We start from the raw sequence: 20,527 nt of genomic DNA, 5'->3' as shown, positions 1-20,527 counted from the left end.
GGGGGGGATTTTTTTTTTTTTCTGAAAGGAAAAATTTCAGAGAGGAAGGAACAGAGAGATCTTTCGTTTACTGGTTTACCTCCAGACTGCTACAATGGCCAGGGCTGGGCTGGCCCAATGCTAAGGGCCACGAATTTCATCTGGATCTCCCACGTCGGTGGCATGGACCCAAACACTTGGGGCCATCTTCCTCTGCTTTTCCCAGGTCATTAGTAGGGAGCTGGATCGGAAGAAGGGGAACTGGAATTTGAATTGGCATCCATAGTGGATGCCTGCACTTCAGAAGGAGGATTCGCTTGCTGCACCACAAGTTTTTTTTTTTTTTAATAAAAATTTAACACAAAATTTACTGACAGTGAAAACTTAATAAAAAATGTCAACCTTTAAAAACTGCACGAGAACTTCTTGACAACCTGGAGCCTTTTCGCCCGGACTAGGCTTGGGGGAAGAGCAGAACCAAAAGACAGCTTTTTGTCTTTTTTCTACACCCCACGAAACATTCCCCTGCAGTAACGCACCGATCAGCTCCCTCACTGGGTGTTGTGCTCCCCTGCAGCCTCCAGCTCCCAGTTCCCGAATCCGATGGGCTCTCACCGCTATATTCTCGGCTCTCGCCTTCTGCCCCGCCGCCCCAACCCCCGAGCAGAGCTCCGCCCACGCCCGGGGAGGAGCCCGGGACTCGCCCAGCCCGTGCGCGCCGTGCGCCCCATGCGCCCTCTGCGCCTTGGGCTGGCGTGCAGACGGCGAGTGCGAGCGCTGCCCGGGAGCTAAGGCGGGCCTGTGGCGGCCGCTGCGGAGCCGGTGAGTTCCGCAGTCTTCGTTCCTTGCGCAGTCGCCCTTCCCCTTGGCCAGGCGGGAGCCTCGCTGGAACTCGGGGCCTGCCGAGGAGTGGCGGTGGACAGGGCCGCGCGACTCCCGGCCCGAGCCCCTACGGAGTGTGCGCGATGCAGCTCCCCGCTTTGCAGGCGCCTGTACCAGACGGGCGCACTACGGCTTGCTTCGGAGTGAAAACTAAATAACAGGAAAATTAAGAAGGGTTCCCAGACGCCCAGCCCCCGGCCGCGGTGAATTTATTTGTTCTAAGTAGCCGGTGGCCCTCAGTCCCGTCTCTGCCCGCTGCTCTCCGTCCCTCTGAAGAGAGCTGCGCACAGAAAATATTGTAGATTTTCCTTGGGAGGTTTTGACGCTCCCGCAGGGGCCCAGCCGTGTGACGTCAGCAGTAACCCCCACGCGGGGAGGGTCCCCCCACTCGGGTGGGCAGCGCTCTGGCCTCAAAGAGGCAGGTCCTGGTGTCCCGAGGAGGCAGCTCCAGAACCTTCCAGGTGGGCTGCGTCCTGCCCGCGCAGTAGCCAGGATCCTTCCAGAACTTATTCAAATTCTGACTTAGTGGAAACTTGTTTATTCTGTGACTCTGTGCCCCCGACTAAGCTGTGAGCATGCGTTTCTGAGATGCACCTGGCAGGAACACTGGTTTTTTGTTTTTTTGGTTTTTTTTTAGTGTCTGCCCTTGGCCACAGAGAGTTATGGTGCTGGTGAGGAAAGAGGGTGGTTAAGGAGCTCCTTGGGCAAGAGCAGCCCAGGACAGGGTGGGGGCCATATGCCAAGAGCCACGCAGACCACCAAGAGCCATGCAGACCGTTCTTGTCGCGATGCTACTGCAGCCTCGCGTACGTGACTCTCAGTAAATCTGAGGTTTGGGCCAGGGGCCACGGGAACCACAACTGCATAACTGTGTCCCATTTTGTTTTTAGTTTTTAAAGATTTGTTTTTATTAGAAAGGCAGATATACAGAGAGGAGGAGAGACAGAGAGGAAGATCTTGCATCTGATGGTTCACTCCCCAAGCAGCTGCAACGGCTGGAGCTGAGCCGATTTATAGCCAGGAGCCAGGAGTTTCTGGGTCTCCCATGTGAGTGCAAGGTCCCACAGCCTGGGGCTGTGCTTGACTGCTTTCCCAGGCCACAAGCAGGGAGCTGGGTGGGAAGCAGGGCCATTGGAATTAGAACCAGCACCCATGTAGGATCCCAGAGCATTCAAGGCAAAGACTTCAGCCACAAGGCTATCGCGCAGGGCCCATGTGTGCCTCATTATTAAGGATCCAGTCTGTAGTTAACGCCAGGTGCTACCCGTCCCTCTGCGCTGGCTGTGTCTAGGTGATTGCACTCACTCAGTGCTCAGAGCATGGTCGCTCACCTACCCATTGCGGGGTGGAGATTCTGGAAAGCCCCATCCACATCTGTGGGAGAGAAGAAGGTTGTGGACAGAGAAAGCCTGGAGATGAGTTTAGGGGTTCCCAGTCCAAGCAGGAAGTCCCAAGGGCTGACTGCTGGGATCTACATGGATGGTGCTTGTTATGGAGTGCTTTGCAAGCTTTAGGTGTGTGATGAGTGTTTGTGGGGTTGGGAAGGGCAAAGAGGAAGCCCACGTCTGTGAGCTGACCCACACCGCTGCCCAGCACATTGCCTTCTGCGCCCTGTCTGCTTCATAGTTGGTGGCATCAGAGGACTGTTGGGAACTTGTTGCTGGACCGTGCTCGGGAGAGAACTCTGCTAAGCTGTGGTCTCCTTTGCCGGTTTCTGCTTGCAGCCATGCCTGAAGGGCCATCTGTGAGAAAGTTTCACCATTTGGTCTCCCCCTTCGTGGGCCAGCAGGTGGTCAAGACCGGGGGCAGCAGCAAGAAGCTACACCCACCCGACCTTCAGTCCCTGTGGCTCCAGGACACCCAGGTGAGTTCCCTGGAATCTGTCCTAAGAAGCCCCAGCCTTGTCACTGCTGGGAACCCCAGACATCTCCTTGTCTGTCTGTCTTTAATTTATTTGTTTTTATTGGAAGGCAGATTTACAGAGTGGAGCAACACAGAGAGAAAGATCTTCCATCCACTGGTTCACTCCTCAGAAGGACACAATCATAGCAACTGGGCTGGTCTGAAACCAGGAGCCAGGAACATCCTCCAGGTCTCCCACACAGGTGCAGGGTTCCAAGGCTTTGGGCCATCCTCCACTGCTTTCCCAGGCCACTAGCAGGGAGCTGGATGAGAAATGGAGCGGCCAGGACACAAATAGATGCTATGGGATGCTAGTGCTTGCAAACAGAGGATTAATCTGAGCCACCACACTGCCCCCCTGCTCCTCATCTTTCAGTTTGGATTGTGGAGCCCCTGATTCAGAGTCTAGAGTGCCTCTGGTTCATTAGCCATGCCTGACAAGTACCTCTAGCTGGGATCACCGGGCAGTAAGGGAAGCTGCAGGCCCTGAGTCCGGCTCACCCCTGTCTGCGGTGAGCAGGGCTCCCAGTGTACTCTGGGCTGCATTTTGCCTCGCTCTCCCACCTTCTTGCCCTGCCCTTGGACCCCAGCATCCCTTCTAGTAGCTTTTGTTGCTCACACTCTCAACTTGCTGCTGGATCAGCTTGAGCAGGGCTCCCTTTCCTCCCAGCTCTACCTGTGTCCACGGCCAATTTATTTTTTGTTTTTTGGATACTGCTTGGCAATTTCCCCTTCTTCGTAACCTGTTCTGCCTGCTTTAGGATCCTCTATGTTTCCAGGACACCCTGAGCCCCTCTTTCCGCAGCCTTCCTGCTGACTGGCCTGCCTGTGGAATGGAGCAGGTGGATATGTAGGGAAGGGCTGTGTCCTCTTCATTCTTACATCCCTACCACGTGACACCTAGGGGAATGGGCTGTTCACACAGCCTCTGTTCTTTCTTGACTGTGTAATCTCAAGCAAGTTGCCCAATCCCTCAGCCCTAATTTCTTCAGTGGTAAAATGGGGATGTGCCTGGCATAGTAGACTAGTGGCTAAAGTTCTTGCCTTGCACACGCTAGGATCCCATATGGGCACCAATTCTAATCCCAGCAGCCCTGTTTCCCATCCAGCTCCCTTCTGGCCTGGGAAAGCAGTTGAGGCCAGCCCAAAGTCTTGGGACCCTGCACCCGCATGGGAGACCTGGAAGAGTCTTCTAGCTCCTGGTTTCGAATCAGCACAGCTGCAGCCTTTGTGGCCACTTGGGGGAATGAATCAACAGATGGAAGATCTTCCCTCTCTGACTCTCCTCTCTGTATGTCTGACATTCTCCAAAAAATTAAAAAATAACTCTTTAAAAAACGGGGGTAAGCCCCCTACTTGTTAAATGGTTATAGTATGTACACTTTATGCTTGGCACATAATACTAATTCTCCTTCTACTCTGCCCTTTGTTCTGCCATCCTCACCCTAGTAAGTCTTAGCTGGAACTGAGTTAGACCATCTGCTTTTTTTCATACCTCTGGAGAGTGCAGCTCAGAGAAGGAAGCACTTGGCCCAGTATAGGTATCTAATAAGGGACAGCTTGGAGTCAGTCAGCTGACCTCCATGCTCATGGCCTCTTAGTTCATCCGTGTTGTAGCATATGGCAGTTTCCCACCCCCCTTTTATTGCTGAATTAAATTTCATTATACAGATAGACGTTGTGTGAGAAGTAATGTCGATTCACCAGTTGAGAGATGTCCCAGTTGTTTCCACTTTTTGACATGAAAAATAATGCTGCTAGGGGGCAGGCAGTTAGCATGGCAGTTTAGCACACTGCTTGGAATGCCCATACCCTATCAGAGTACCTGGCTTCAAGTCCTGGCTCTGCTTCTAATTCAAGTTCCTGCTGACATGCACCCTGGGAGGCAGCAGCTGCTGGCTACCATATGGCTCCCTGCGTCATGTTGAGAAGAGCTGGATTGAGTTCCTGGTCCTGGCTTCAACCTTGTCCGACTATAACCACTAACATAAATCTGAAAAGTGAACCAGTGGCCAGAATCTCAAATCTCTCTCTCAATATCTATTTTTTCTCCCCTCTCTGTAAATCTGCCTTTTAAATAAATGAGGAAACCTTAGGCGCACGCGCGTGTGCGCACACACACACACACACACACACACACACACACACACACACAGGTATTTCCAGTATAAGTGGCAAATGCTTTACGTCTTTGAAAAACTGCCTGACCTTCAGGTTGTGCAGAATCCTGGCATCTAGGCCTGCTGGTGTCCCATAGGAGGAACTGGCAATATGAAAACAGAGCATAAGTCAGCTGTAACCTTCTTTGACGTGCTTCCAATTTTCATTTTCTTTGACTGAAACTATGTTCTTTGTGATGAGGTGAATTTTTGCCTTATGTGTTTAACAGTGATAGTCTGATTCATTCATTTTTTTGGTGTCTAAGATTTTGATTTTGAATCATGAATTCTCTTGTGATTTTTATCAAGTCCAGTGTGCTGTGGGTGTGTGGAAAGAGGTACCACCTTATACAATGTGTTGTCGTTAGATGATGTCTCTTTGTGTGCTGATCATTTCCGGAATGACAGTTTGTCTTTATAATTTTCACTAATCCATGAAAAAAATCGGCAACAGTTATTGGACATGGAGGGTGACCCTGCTAGTTCATCAATATGCATTTTTGATGATCTAATTGTTCCACTGATTCCAGTTGTATTGAAAGCCATGTGCTTCACCAGGCTGCAAAACCAAAGACAGGGTCCTAGCCCTCGCTGTGGGACAAGCTTCTGGGAGGAGATAAGGAAACAATTTATAGTAAAATAAATATTGGCAGAGCCCTCTTCAGTCCTCTTCTGAGTAAATCTGAGCACCATGTTCATTTTCTTTCTAGGTCCATGGAAAGAAATTATTCCTTAGATTTGATCCAGATGAAGAATTGGGGCTCCATGGTGATGGTGCACCCCCAAAGTCTCTCGGGAAAGGAGAGATTCTACAGAAGGAGAAGGCTGCAGTCCTAGGGCAGGCCGGTGTGCCCAGCGGACAGGAGGCTTCCCATGGCACAGAGCTTGCCATTCCGGGTGGAGATGAGGGTCCCGGGGCATGTCGCCCCGCGGCATGTGCTGAGAGATGGCTGCAAGTCAGCTTTGGCTTGTTTGGCAGCGTTTGGGTGAATGAGTTCTCCAGAGCCAAGAAAGCCAACAAAAGAGGGGACTGGAGGGATCCTGCTCCCAGGTAAGAATGCAGCTGTTGGTGGCTTTGCAGGGTCTGCGGTTTCCTTGGGGCCTAGGCAGTGGGGTCCTCCAGCTTGCTCCCCGGAGACAGGAGACACTGCTGTGCAATGGTACTTGGAAGAGGTTGTGGGGAAATGGAATTAAAGATAAGTTTACTTTGATGTAAAACATTCTGAACTCCTTACATAGGTTACTTGTAATACACATTTTCTTTTTTCTTTTTTTTTTTTCTAAGATTTATTTTATTTTCATTACAAAGTCAGATATACAGAGAGGAGAAGAGACAGAGAGGAAGATCTTTAGTCTGATGATTCACTCCCTAAGTGACCACAACAGCTGGTACTGCGCTGATTCGAAGCCAGGAATTCCTAGGAGCCAGGAATTTCCTCCAGGTTTCCCATGCAGGTGCAGGATCCCAAGGCTTCCCTTTTATCCTCTACTGCTTTCCCAGGTCACAAGCAGGGAACTGGATGGGAAGTGGAGCTGCCGGGATTAGAACCTGCGCCCATATGGGTTCCCAATGGCGTGTTTAAAACGAGGACTTTAGCCGCTAGGCCATGGTGCTGGGCCTGTAATGCACATTTTCCATGAACTTTCTGAAGACCTCTCATGTGTATTCATAATAGAGGGTGAACTATGGAGGCCGGCATTATAATATATATATGGCAATTGTAAGCTGCCGTCAGGTGTTGCCATCCCATACAGGTGTCAGTTCACATCCAGGCTGCTCTGCATCTAATCTGGCCCCCTGCTCGTGGGCCTGGGAAAGCAGCAGAAGGTGACCTGAGTATTTGGTCCACTGCCACCCACGTGGAAGACCCAGATGAAGCTCCTAGCTCCTGGTTTCTGCCTGGCCAAGCGCTGGGTATTGCAGCCATTCGGGGACTGAACCAGCAAGTGGGATAGCTCTCTCTTCCTTCCTCACTCCTTGTCTATTCGTCTCTGTAATCTGTGTTTCAAATTAATTAATTAGAAAAGAAAATAGACTGGTCTGCATCCAAAAGAGGTTTCATAGCACACTGAAGTAGCTTAGAAAAGGAGGATGCTTTTCTGGCAAACACGGTACTGATAGCAGAAGGGCTCAAGAACATTCTTGACTCATGCTTGACTCATGCATTCTGAATTCAAGGGCAGGATTTTCCTAGTTTTAATCTGTGAATGTTGAGAACAATATCTTTGTGCATAAAACTCTTTGTTTGGGTATACTTTCTTAGTATCTGTTCCCAGAAAAGTAATTGCTGGTTAAAAGCAAGTAAGTTTGTTAAAGCCACACGTTTTTATGGCTTTATAAAACTGGCTTAACCTGAGTTGTCATTGTCATCAGGTTGCTTATTTACTTCTGTCAATTTCTCCGAAGTCTGTTCATCTTGGCGGTATGTGTTGTCTCAAGCCTATGCCACGTTCTTTGACTAAATATGCTTTTTAGTGGTCCAGAATTTTATTTTTATGTAGTTAATGATCAGTATTGGGAGTATTTATTCAAATATTTCCTTTTACTGAAGAAGTTGTCTTCTACCTCAGAGTTATCTTTGTGGAGAGGGAGAATCTTTCATCTGCTGGTTCATTCTGCAAATGATCACAATGGCCAGGATCCTGAAGCCAGGAGGTTGGAACTGCATCCAGGTCTCCCTCATGGGTAGCAGGGGCCAAGCACTTGGGCCATCTTCTACTGCCTTCCTGGGCACATGAGCAGGCAGCTGGATCAAAAGTGGAGTAGCCAGGACTTGAACTGATTCTCTGATGGGAGATGTTGGTGTCACAGGAGGTGACTTAACTCACTGCACCATAATCCCAGCTCCTACACACACATTTTCTATTTTTTAAAGGTGTGTGTGTGTGTGTGTGTGTGTGTTTAGAGTTGTAGTCTTTGAAAAAATGTTTTAAAGTTTATTTGGAAGTCAAGAGGTATCTTCCATTAGTTTGTTCATTCCCTAAATGCCTGCAACATTTGGGGCTGGGCCAGACTGCAATTCAGTCCAGATCTTTTATTTGGGTGGCAGGGACCCAGTTACCTGAGCCATCACCTACTGCCTAATAGGATGCCTATTAGCAGGAAGCTGGACTCAAACTTAGGTACTAGGGCCTGGTGCCATGGCTCAGTGGTTAAATCCTCATCCTGCAAGTGCCAGGATTCCATATAGGCGACAGTTGGTATACATGCTGCTCCTCTTCCCCTCCAGCTTCCTATTTGTGGCCTAGGAAGACAGTGGAGGATGGCCCAAAGTGTTGGGACCCTGTACCCACATGGGAGACCTGGAAAAAGCTCCTGGCTGTTGGCTGGATTGACTTAGCTCAGCCGTTGCAGACACTTGAGGAGTGAACCAGTGGATGGAAAATCTTTGTCTCTTTTCTGTAAATCTGCCTTTCCAATAAAAAAATAAATAAGCCCTTCACATGGGATGGAAGAAGTCCAAATTCTTCTTGTAGGATCCAAGGTCATCGTAATGACAGCCAGGAGCCCTGAGTGGTCTGCAGAAACAGAAGAACAGTAAACTTCCTTTGGGAATAGGGAGGGGAGCTTTCTCTGGTTCTCACTTGGTTCCAACTTTGGGCCCCCACCCTCTCTGGCAATGACCATCAGGATCACTCTGGAAAGCCCTCAAAACAGACAAACAAACAAAAGTCTAGAATAGATAGAGAGCAACAAGGAAAGCTTAGAATCAGACAGGAAACAGTCAGCGTGGATTCACTTATACCTTACTAGATGGGACACAAAGATTAGTTACTCCTCACTAGGGTACTGAAGATTTCTCTGCACACCCCTCCTAAAACAGTTCTGTACCTAAACTGTTGACATATGTATTGTTAGAGTCATAAGCCAGTCTAAACTACCCGAGAAACAGCCAGGTTCAGCAAAATTATACTTCAATACTATAAAATGCTAAATACCATAATGAAAATAGACATGAGACAGCTGAATAATAATCCATAACCTTTTTAAGGTGTATAGAACCCGGTTGTATATAAACTAAAATTGAAATGTCAATGAAGAAGTCATAGGTTGTAGTTAAGAACTTGCATTTTTTTTTCTTTTAACATTGGTTACTCAATGCTATGTCAATTAATTCCATAACGTTGTAAATTGTTGCTGATGTTATGTTGTGGCTTTTAATTGATCGGGATGATACTCTGCTGGCTCTACCTTCAGACCAGAAATGGTCTCCCCAAGAAACCGTTGAACTTACCTGGACAATAAGATGCTGGACTCTATGCTTGGTATATGCTTGCAATGAAAGAATCTCAACTGAACTTGAACTGTGGTAATGCAACAAGGTGGAGGAATCCACCATGGGGGGAGAGTTTAGGGAAGGGTGGGGGAATCCCAGTGCCTATAAAACTGTATCACATAATGCAATGTAATTAATAATTTAAAATGAAATGCAAAATAAATAAATAAGCCCTTTAAAAAGAAAAACCAGGCACTGTGGTATGGAATGTTGCATCCAAAGCAGCATCTTAATCACTGCACCAACATGCCCCCACATTTATGATGTAATATAATGGTCATAGGGTGTTTTTTATTTAATTGTAAAAACAGCTCAGAGTCGCTTACATGGTGAAGAAATTTCTTGACTCATCTCATTGCAAGTTAAAGGGAGAGGGGAAGTTGGTTCTGGCTCCACGTTCTTGTGATCCCCCAGCTTTGTACTTTGCCGCATGTTGGTTTTGTCCATAGACAACAGCAAGTTGCAGTTATAGTTCCTGGCTTTGTGTTCTCTCAAGAGGACGTCTAGGGGAGGAGGGTGAGTCCATTGTAGAGGCTGAGATGAGTCAGGAGTGCGTTCTCAGCAAACCTCCTGTTGCCTACAGTTTTCCCTACTGATTCTTGGCTTGGCCTGTAGCTGGGGGAACACGAGTGACCTTCCATGGAACAGCCTTGCCCAGATTTCATGTTTATGGCTTAGCATCAGAAAATAAACATGTATCACTTCATTGCTTTTGTATCTTTTCTTGTCAAGTTGTATCCTCATTTTTCACATGGTGTGTTTTGCTCTATCTTTTTGTGTTGTTGTCCTTGTTAGGCTTTGCTGGAGACCAGCTCCAGCTGACTGAGAGCTTGCAAAGGATGTGTGGATCGGCGAGATGATAGGAAGAGATAAGACACGGACCACTATGACTTGATGCTCATAATGGACAACTCAGAAAAGTTGCCTTCTTTATTTATACATAAATCATCACAAGTTTTTTCACAATATCCAATTTTTCATTTTTCATTACATCATGGTTATGAAAATGCAAGAAGCAATCCTAAAAAATATTTTTCTATTTCAAAGAAAACATTCTTAACAAACCATTACTCATTGAAACCTGCAATCACCTGGCTGAAGCCAGGAACTCCACGGTTGGCAGCGCATGCAGTTACATAGTGACAACTAGTTTACTTATAGTCAAAATCAACTTTTACTAAACACAAACTAATATTGATTAAAATATTAAGAATACAGAATTAAAAGATCATAAGTAAAAGGATTTTATAAAAGCATGTAACATAGATTCTTTGCTAAATTTTATAATCAAATCATGCATTAATTACGGTCACCGTCACCTAGTGCTGATTCAATTGTTTTTTATTCTTTTGTTAAAGGGCAGTGAAAGGGATCAAGGCAATTCAGCTAATCTACAAACAGAGGGCCTCTTACAAGAAACTTCCTTTAGGTGGGTCTCAGGACGGGGCGTCTCATGCCTGGATCCCGGACAGCCGCCATGGCCACAGCCGCCATGTGCTGAGCTGTCCCCGGGCCTGCTGGTTCCGGGGGCCGCTTCCTTCGGGGTGAGTAGACCAAGGGGGAGGCCTCCGGGACTGGGCAGGCCCTGGACCCACCCGCCACCCTCATGGGACGGTGAATGGGATTTGGGAGGGGCGTGACCTTGGACCTGGGTTATTTAAACCTCCAGCAGCCTCCTGGCAGCTGGTGGGTCTCAGGACGGGGTGTCTCATGCCTGGATCCCGGACAGCAGCCATGGCCACAGCCGCCATGTGCTGAGCTGTCCCCGGGCGGCCAGTGTGCCATTTGGTGCCAGGCTCTGCCTGCTGGCCGCCCATCCGGGGAGCTCTGGGGATTTGGTTCTTTGAGTTGCTGCTTAATTCGCTCCAGGTTGAACCCATTGTGCTTCTTGGACCTGAAACAGGCAGTAACTCTTCCTTAGCAAAACTTTAAATCACTAATAATTCTGAGCACCAAATACCAGTCATGCAGAAGCTAGGGCTGGGGCCTGTCCTGCAAAAGTAGCTCCAACAGTTGGCCAATGTGTCAACTGGTAATGGAACAGAGTAGATTAGGCACGACTGAACAAACCTTAGCCCACAAGTAAAACTAGAAACCAGGAGGGAACAGAGGTCTTGCCGAGCTAGGTTCTTGTACCTGCTGGTCTGTGGGAACCAGGGATGCTAAGCCACAGTGTCTAAGGCAGAGGTCGGGACAGGTGAGGAGCTGTGCCAAGCTGAGTCAGAGCATCCATTGGCAGGCAAGTGATCTATGGCTGGGAACAGACCCGGTTGGGGAGCAAAGGGGACAACCCTAGCTGGGTTGAGGTTCCCACCAAGAGGCACATGGCCTGGAAGGGGAGCTGCGTTCTGATCTGGAAACAGTTGTAGTCTCCCTTGGCACAAGTGTGGACTGGGATTGGATGCACTGAACCGGGCCGGACCCCGACTCCCCCTGGTGTTCTGGAGGACCAGGGCAGATGTGGGATGGACCAGGCAGGGTCTCAAACCCCTACTGAGCCATGTGTGAGCCATATGTGGGTATAGACAAACCATGTCTGGGCTGGAACATCCAACAGCAAGAACCAGATTGGGTGGAAGGCCAGTCAGGAAAAGCCACAGTTCCTGTTATTACAGGAGGTGGACTGAGTAGGGTTGGCTCATGGACCCACTGGTAAGCGTGAAACCTGGCATTGGGAGAGGTTCTGATGGAGGAGCCTGGGCAACTCCTCTGGCAGGACACAGACCCGGCAGGTAAATGCAAGAAACATGATAGGAAACAGCCCAGAAAAGGCCATGGAAAGCTACCCACTGGCATACAATTGGCTGACGTGGGGGCAAGACCAGGCTGAATCTGTCCACATCATCCACTGGCAAATCCAGGCACCAGTGTGGGTCGACCTAGGGTTGGTTGCAACAAAGACTAGTGCACATTATGGAATGCCGAGGTGAGGTTGCCTGTACCGGAAGGGACCGCAGCGCCCTACCAGCCTGAGAACAAGAAAGGAGGTGGGCAGAGCCGGCAGGGGAATAAGGGAGGGTTCCTTTGCAGGACAGCTACTTCCGCAGGAGAGCATGGGCTGGGATGGGGGCAGACCAGACTAGGCAGAGCTACCACACCTGTGGGCCTCATGCAGACCAGATCAGGGAAAAGCCGGGCTGGGCGGATTATTCCTACTGGTGCAAACAAAATTAAAGTGGGCGAGGGTTGTTTGGGCTTAGACGCAGCATCAACTGGAATCTGGGAGTGGGAGAGGCCTGGGAGGGAAATAGTGGGCTCATCCCTCTTGGGTTACCACTTCCACAGGACATAAAACTAAGATAACTAAGATAGCGGCTGGGGTGGAATGGGGTGTGGGACAGACTGGATTACTGCTACACTTACTGGCAAACCAGGGTAGGGGGTGGGCCTGGTGGGGGTTATTGTGGGTCGCTCCAACCTAGGCTGCAGCTCCCACTGGTTTATGTGAGGGCCAAGTATGTGCTGGGCAGAACTAGGCTGGACTGCAACACCCATTGGTTCCAGTGGAAGTCGGGAGTGAAAACAGAACCAACCCAGCAACTGCAACCACCAGCTGATTGGAGCGATGGACGGTGCCAGGCCCTGTACTTGTTAGCACATACAAGAAGTTTCTTTGGAGATCTTCCTAATCTAAATGCTGGACTCAGAACCCTAACCAAGAAAAGAGAGAAGACAGAACAGGTCAACCAACCATCTCAGCTACGATGGCTATGTAAATCAGTTGATTTTTCAAAGCCCTCATAGTGCTTGGAGTGGCAAGATTGACAGCGATTCATAACTGTTGCAATATCAAAACCACTTGAGCAAGAACCTCAGCGCATGCCCTACATCCGGGACCTGGGGAGGGTGGGAAATTGGGTGGGCCTTCTCCCTTAATACCCCCCTTTAAACATGAAGGAAACAATTTGGGAAAAATAATAGTCTTATCCACTTTCCTGTAGCCCTTGAACCTTTTTACCCTAATTAACTATGTAAAGAATGTCAAAATAAAATTTTATAAAAATTAAAAAAAAAAAAAGAAAAAAAAATAAATAAAATAAAATACAAAAAAAAAAGAAACTTCCTTTAAACTATTTTCTTTCCCTAAATATGAATGCCAATATAAGATAGAAATTTTTATAAATTGTTTTTCTTTCCCTAAATATAAGTGCCAGTATAAGATTGAAATTTAAGCCATTTTGAGGGGGTTTGGTTTTGTTTCCTTTTAGAGGATGCCCCACATATTTTGCTTTCTTGTGCTAAGAAACTAAAATGCATCATATCATGTGTTGTAACAGTTCGAGGTGCATGGTAAACAAACTCTTTGTACCTCCATGATTGCCATCTGTTGCAAGATATTATCAAGCCATTTCTTAAGGAAAACATTACTTATACTAGGGCAAACTTTAGGACAAAAGTGGGCACATAACAGGATGTTTGGAAACATAGTGGGCTCAATTGTATTATTGTATACCTTCAACTGTGTGTCATGGCCTTACGTTACTATAGGTGTTTTTATCATAACATGATAGATCAATTTGAGGTGTCATACCAGTTACAGGAATCACTTCACATTAGCAGAAAAACAACAACAACACCCTCCGAAGAATTCTATGAAACATCAGAGAGGTGATTGAGTTCCATACAATGGGTGAGGCAGCAATGAGGTGACCAGAGACATTCTGCCGGGCCTTGCCACGCAGCCAGAAACTCCTCGCAGCCTTGCTAACTGAGGAGCGGTGCTCATGACACACCCATGCCATCCGACCCAACTGCACGGCTCCCCACAAGGCTTATCTGAGTTTTATTTATTTTATTGGTCTTTCAAATTATTGTTAGCTTTATGTTCTCTTTCCATATGAGTCAGTATTTCCTAATTTACCTAGGGCTTAGGATGATTTTTCCAAACAATTTGAGAGACACAGAGCTGCTATTCACTGGCTCACTCTCTGGAGGCCAGGGTGCCTGAGCTGGAACCTCAGTTCAGGCCTTCTTAGTGGGCAGCAAGAACCCGGCCACTTGATGCAGCACCTGCCACCTCCCAGGTTCTGCAGGAGTGGAGAGCTGGAGGGAGGGCTGAGTCCTGCAGGAGCGGAGAGCTGGAGGGAGGGCTGAGTCCTGCACTGAATGCAGGCATTCTTCCTTGAGCTACAGTGTTGTAACTGATGACTTAGCTGCCAGGCCAGACACCAACCCAGGTGTTGTTTTTAAACTGTCATTGGATTATGGTCAGAGCGCAGCCGGTAACTTTTCAACTTTTGGCATCTATTGAGTTTGGCCTTTGTTAACATTTTCTGTATCTAGATGAAGACCTGCTAAAGAAGTTTTTAGGAACATAGTATGAAGAGTACGCATTAACTCTTCAGTAGTTAACACGGTGTACAAATGAACTCAGTTGTTGTTTTGGTAACTCAAATTTTCTGCGTTTTTACTTTTTGTTTTTCCTAAACTTGGGAAGAGCAACTGAGTCTCCTGGGGGTGGGTACAGGTTTTACATTTTTCTCCTTGTCGCGAAGCATGTGGGGTTTATATGTGTTGCTGCATCACCTCCCTGCCTTGCAGGTTTTCCTCGTGGAGGCAGCATCACTGTCAGGCAGCACAGGACTCCCCTGCCTTCACTCTTAAGCTAAGAGTTTTCTTAGCATTAACAGTTTTGCCACTGTTCATGCAGTTTACCTGTTTCTTAGTGTTTTCCATGTCATTTCAGGCATATCTTTACACTTGGTTCTCAATGATTTGAGGTATGTTTCTTGTAAGAAGTTTTTGTGACCTTTGAAACTCCAGCAAAAACTCTGGAAATGTGAAAACTGTGGAATTTGGATTTTGTTCCATGGGCTGTTTATTGGACTTTGTTTTCCTTTCCTCTATTGAATGTACCAAGTTTCTTTTCTTCCTTTTATACCCGTGACTGAGTTTCTTCAGACATATTGCTATTACTTTTTATTCTATTAGTAATCATTTTTTCTTTAAATGAAATGTGATGTTTTTTCTATTAGTTATTGACTACAAATTTTTAAGTTACATCAACATTAATAATTCTCATCATTCAATCTAATTTTTTGCTCACTGTCCTTACCTTTGGGATAAGTCCATTAACATTTTTACCTGCTACCTTTATTTTCTTTTTAAAGATGTATTGATATATTTATTTTATTTGAAATGCAATTACTGAGAGACAGAGGGAAAGAGCAAGATCCTTCATCTGCTAGTACGTTGTCTAAATGGCTGCAGTGGCCAGGGCTGGGTCAGGCCACAGCCTGGAGCCAGGAGCTTTCATCCAGGTCTCTCATGTGAGTGGTGTCGTTAGCTGCTTTCCCAGGCATATTAGCTACCTGCTATTTCTTTTCTCTGAGTTTACCTAGCTGGTTGGTCCAGTATTCCTAGTTTGGATTATTAAATTAGTGAATAATATTAATTGCACAATAATTAGATATCAGATAATGCAATTGATACTTAATACATGCTGAAATAGCTAGGTTGTAGGAGGTCTTTTGTAATCCTTGAATCGGCTTCAGCCACACATTACCACAATCCGTCTGGAGCTGCCATTATGGAATCCAGAGTTGCCCACTGTTCCTCTTTCTCTATCGCCCCTATCTTGACACCCTTTGTTAGCTTTTATACACATTAAGGCCTTACATGCTGCTAATTCCCACAGCCAAGTCCTCTTTTCATAATACATTTGTCACAGAGCCAAAGTACCAGAAGCAGCGAGGTATCTAGGAGGTTCTTTTATTCCACCAAGATAGGAACGGGAGTAGGGGTGGAGGGGGAGAGAGAGAGAAGGGAAATGTCTCCTGGCAGGAGACCACTGCAAGCGGAATGGGAAGGGGGCAAGATGAAGAATGGGGGGAACCGGCCGGAAAGCCACAGCACTTGCAGGGGAGTGAGGAGGAAGTGGGGGAGGAAGTGGAAATGTATGGAGGGCAGCTGTGAGGGATTGTGGATAGGATTGTCAGAGCCCAGGGAATTGGTAGGTGGGCAGGGATTAGGGGGAAGGGCCATGAGGGATTGGTGGGCAACTGGAACAGCACAAAATTTGCAAGCTGTGGGAAAGGGGAAGCAGATATCTTAAATAGTACAAAGTAAAAAAATGGCACTGGCTTTCATGGGTGAAGTTCAGTTGGAGTCTCTCCTCACATCTTGTTCATTTCATTTCTGTTAGGTTTGTGTTTTTCCTTGAATAATTGCTTCAGGCACTATTCCATCAGTGAGTCCCTGCTCATCTAGAGTTCCCTTTTACTGTCATAGAAGATTCTAAGGGTTTCTTCTTCAGTGTAAAGCCCAGATCCAGCTCAACTGTCTTGCCTTACAAAGGAACCCACTGTTACTTATCAGTGTTTCTGAGATCTCTGCTTGGTCCTTGTCATCCAGGAAGCTCAGGAGAGTACGTGGAGGTGTATCTTCTGCTTTGTCCTGTTTTGTTTTATTTTGTTTGGGGGAGGCAGGAGAGGGAAGGGAGAGACAAGGACAGATAGATTTCCTATTTGCTGGTTCACCCTTCAAATGCTCACAAAATCTAGGGCTGGGCCAGGCTGAACTCAGGAGCTGGAAACTCAGGGCAAAAGCTCAATGGCTTGAACCAGTTTTCCCTCAAGTTGTACATTAGCAGGAAGCTGCATTGGAGAGTGGAGCTGGGACTTGAACCTAAGCACTCCTCTGTAGGATTTGAACATCCTGAGAAATTAACAACTTCAGCACATGCCTGCCTCTAGCTACGTCTTTTTGATAAGTCTAGCCTGAGACTGGGCCTCTTCTGCATCTGTTTCTGGATCCTCCAGACTTGAGAGGTCTGTGGTTCTGGAAAATACGTTCTCTTTCAGGGTCCTAGTTTCCACAGGTGAATCAAGACTGCAGGCTGGAAGCTGTCTGTGCACGTGATGTGACTGTACACTGTTAGCTGTATAAGCAAACTACCTGACTCAGGGTAACTGTGTGTATGTGTGACCTGTGCTTTCTTTCAGGTTGGTCCTTCATTTTGGCGGTGGTGGCTTTCTGGCATTTTATAATTGTCAGATGTCTTGGAGCTCTTCCCCAGTGGTCAGGCCCACCTCTGACATCCTGTCTGAAAAGTTCCATCGAGGACAAGCCCTGGAAGCTTTGGGCAAGTCCCAGCCTGTCTGCTACACGCTACTGGACCAGAGATACTTCTCAGGGTTAGGTATGAGCTCTGGAAAAGGGACAGGATGCACAGAATGGGTCCTGGAAGTCATGACACTCACCCCACCCCAGTTGTGCCATTGTTGTTGGCAACAGCTTCTTAACTTGTCACCTGTGTTTCTGTTGTCTGTCCTCCCCTCCCTAATGGAGGTGTTAGGTTAGGCATTTATTTCTTCTTCCCTCCCTCCCTCCTGCTCCCTGTCTCCTCCCTCTTCCTTCCTTCCCTCCCTCCTTTCTTTCTCTCTCTCTCTCTGCTTTCTTTCCTTCCTTCCTTCCACTGCTTTCCCAGGGAGTTGGATTGGAAATGGAGTAGCTAGGATTTGAATCTGCACTTGTATAAGGATGCAGGGTCTTGGGTAGTGGCTTAATCTGGTATGCCCAACACAGCCCCTTTTGTAGTTTCTGACTTTCTTGGTTTTAAAATTCAGTTGTTAGCCACCCCTCCGCACACACTTTTTTATGTGACAAGAGCATGACGGAACCAAGAAAATGTGACACAGGACACCAGAGTTCACTGATTGTTGTTGTTATTGTTGTTTTGTATTTTCAAAAAGACTTACTTATTTTTTTTTTTATTAGAAAGGCAGATTTACAACTGCCGGCTCACTTCCCAAATGGCCACAATGGCTGAAGCTGAACCAATACAAAGCCAGGAGCCTTGAGCTTCTTCTGGGTCTCCCAAGTGGGTGCAGGGTCCCAAGGACTTTGGCCATCCTCTATGTCTTTTCCAGGCAGAGAGCTGGATTCCAAGTGGAGCATCTAGGACATGAACTAGCACCCGTACAGGATACTGGTGCTTGCAGGTAGAAGATTAGCCTGTTGAGTCACCACACCAGCCCCAGGTGTTAACTTGTTAATAGTTGCATGAAAGTATGATGTATTAAAGAGCAGGGGTCATTCTCATGCTCCCTTGTGCCTTCTGCTGCCCTACACACAGCCCAGCACACAGAGGTGCCTGATGAGGCCCTGCTTAGAACAGAAGTCCTGTAGTTCTGTAGTTTGCTAGTGGGTGCTGCTGTTGGATAGATGGAGCTTTCTGGCAGAAGGCACAGGTGTCTCAGGCCGACCTTGTATTTTTGTAAGATTGGAACCTGCACATGTAAGATTGGAGTGAAGGAGCAGCTTCCCCTCTTTGTTCAAATGACCTGTAAGTATTTGGGGGTGGGGGAGAGAACTGAACTATGTGATAAAATAGATAACAGCCACTTAGCTGGATTAGGAGAATATACTATTCTGAAGTGACTGCTGAAGCCATTGGGCAGGATGCTCATGACAAAGTCCCCTCCATATCTACAGTGTGACATTGCTGCAGCAGGCAGAGTTCCTTTATGATGGGCATTCATCAGACACTGGCCTCGTGTCATCATTTACAGCCATAGGAGGCGGGGAGAGGAGGTCCCTGTGTCTGGAGGAGAAAAGAGGGTTCCCAAAGGGGCTTTACGAACCAGTGGCACAGTAGTAGCCATCACAGCAGGCAGTGTTTTTTGTGGAACTGCACTGTGTTGGCACATAGTCTCATGCTCATTACTGTGTGGTAAGATATGGTAGTTGTTGTCCCTTTATTTAGAAAACAGGTAAACAAAAAGGATCCATTACTAGTAAGTCATGCAGATAGAGTATGAATGCAAGTTATCTGCTAATGACTTCGTGTGCAGCCAGCGGTTGACCTGACCATGGGGTTCTTGGTTCAGCTTAGCCCTTCCCTGCGGATGCTTTGAACCCTTGTCCTGGGGCAGGCTTGCTCCTCCCTGAAGCAGCATCTTGTCTCATGATCCTGGAAGCACGGATTGTGACAATGCCTAGTAAAGGCACTGTGGAAACATTTTCGAAGAGCTCCAGATTATAGAAGGAGGGTTCAAGGCTGACTTCATAGAGAATGAGGCAGGAGTAGAAAAATAGGACTGTAATACCTCATAAATCTTTCCACCTTTCGCATGGTAAGAACAGTCCATATATGTGAAGTACTAACATGTCAAGGTACCAGCCCCTGTGCTCAGCCTTTACTGCTCACAGAAACGAGGTAAACCATCCCTGTGTTACAGATGGGGAACAGCTGGGAGCACAAAGTGGCTCAGGGACCTGCCAAGGCCACATGGGTAGGATTTAAATCAGGGGCCAAGGACCTTTTGGATGATCTCTTTGCTATGACAGAGGCTGTCCATGAGTTCTATTTCCATCTCATCCACATAATAACTTTGGAGGCAAGAGTAGTCTAACCCGTTTTACAGACAGAAACTGACAAAGAGATTGCAGATTGGCCTGTGGTTCATGGCATAGCCAAATTCAGGTCTTCCTGCTGTACTTCCCTGTGGCTGTCATGCCACCTTCAGTGCGCCCGGTGCACTTGGTTGGCTCCCATGGTGGGTGTGTTTCTCCTCACCTTACTCTCTGTGCTCTGTTGCAGGGAACATCATCAAGAACGAAGTCCTGTACAGAGCCAGGGTTCACCCCCTGTCCCTCGGGTCGTTCCTGAGTCCTACACACCTAGAAGCCCTTGTGGACCACGTGGTGGAGTTCAGCACAAACTGGCTTCAGGACAAACTGCAGGGCAAGCAGCAGCACACCCAGATCTACCAGAAGGAGCAGTGCCCTGCTGGGCATCCGGTCATGAAGGATGAGTTTGGGCCCCCTGGTGGGTTCCAGAGGCTGACATGGTGGTGCCCACAGTGCCAGCCCCAGTTCCCACCCGAGGGGCCACATCAACCCTAGCTCTGCTAGTCACCTGGAGTCCTCCTTCCTTGAACTTGCTCCCTGGGGGACATGGTGTTTAACCACCAGAAAGGAGGGTACATGGGCAGGGTAGGGCTTGGGCAGAGGGTGAGCAGGGAGCTGTCTGTGTTCTCTATGTTCATCTCACTGGAGGTCTAAGAGTTATCCTAGGGTTAGAGATTTGCTTTTCCTTTTCTAGTTTATTCTTCCAGTGTAATTCTGCTGTTGGGGGAAAAAATGAGAAAAACCGTATCAGTGGATAAGAGTTCCTCCTCCCAGAATGGAAATGGGACTTGAAATGTGAAAGCTCCTATAGTGGCCTCAGGGGTTTTGAGCTTTGTCTGTGTGTGATCCTTGGTTGAAGTCAAGACCTTCCATTTTGAGACGCAAAATGTTCTTCCGTTGTTTCCCTGGAGGGAGTAGCAGGAGCATAGCAACAGTGGTTGGGCCTCTGCCTGGGTCCTCTCTGTTGGAGAGGCC

At 47.5% G+C, this 20,527-nt stretch overlaps 1 protein-coding gene across 2 annotated transcripts; it reads left to right on the top strand.

The window, feature by feature from the left end:
- Positions 1-2,581: 2,581 nt before the first annotated feature.
- On the top strand, positions 2,582-20,086 carry NEIL2 (nei like DNA glycosylase 2). Of its 2 annotated transcripts, none has more exons than XM_040965981.1 (4): positions 2,582-2,725; positions 12,126-12,130; positions 17,143-17,339; positions 19,743-20,086. In XM_040965981.1, the coding sequence occupies exons 1-4, from the start codon at positions 2,588-2,590 to the stop codon at positions 20,045-20,047; spliced, it is 645 nt and encodes a 214-aa protein (XP_040821915.1). In that variant the 5' UTR covers positions 2,582-2,587; the 3' UTR covers positions 20,048-20,086. The 2 variants fall into 2 exon arrangements, with proteins under 2 accessions (XP_040821915.1, XP_040821914.1); XM_040965980.1 differs by lacking the exon at positions 12,126-12,130 and adding an exon at positions 5,633-5,973.
- The last annotated feature ends 441 nt before the right edge of the window (positions 20,087-20,527 follow it).

This window comes from Ochotona curzoniae, unplaced genomic scaffold (assembly GCF_017591425.1).
Source record: "Ochotona curzoniae isolate NIBS_2020 unplaced genomic scaffold, NIBS_Ocur_1.0 scaffold_4505, whole genome shotgun sequence".
Lineage (NCBI taxonomy): Eukaryota > Metazoa > Chordata > Mammalia > Lagomorpha > Ochotonidae > Ochotona > Ochotona curzoniae.
This window is presented reverse-complemented; position numbering and strand designations above follow the sequence as displayed.

Excerpts from the sequence above, each read along its gene's own strand:
- NEIL2 (XM_040965980.1), top strand. The coding sequence starts at position 2,588 with ATGCCTGAAGGGCCATCTGTGAGAAAGTTTCACCATTTGGTCTCCCCC. Across the intron at positions 2,726-5,632 it reads TGTGGCTCCAGGACACCCAG|GTCCATGGAAAGAAATTATT; the intron begins GTGAGTTCCCTG and ends TTTTCTTTCTAG. Across the intron at positions 5,974-17,142 it reads TGGAGGGATCCTGCTCCCAG|GTTGGTCCTTCATTTTGGCG; the intron begins GTAAGAATGCAG and ends GCTTTCTTTCAG.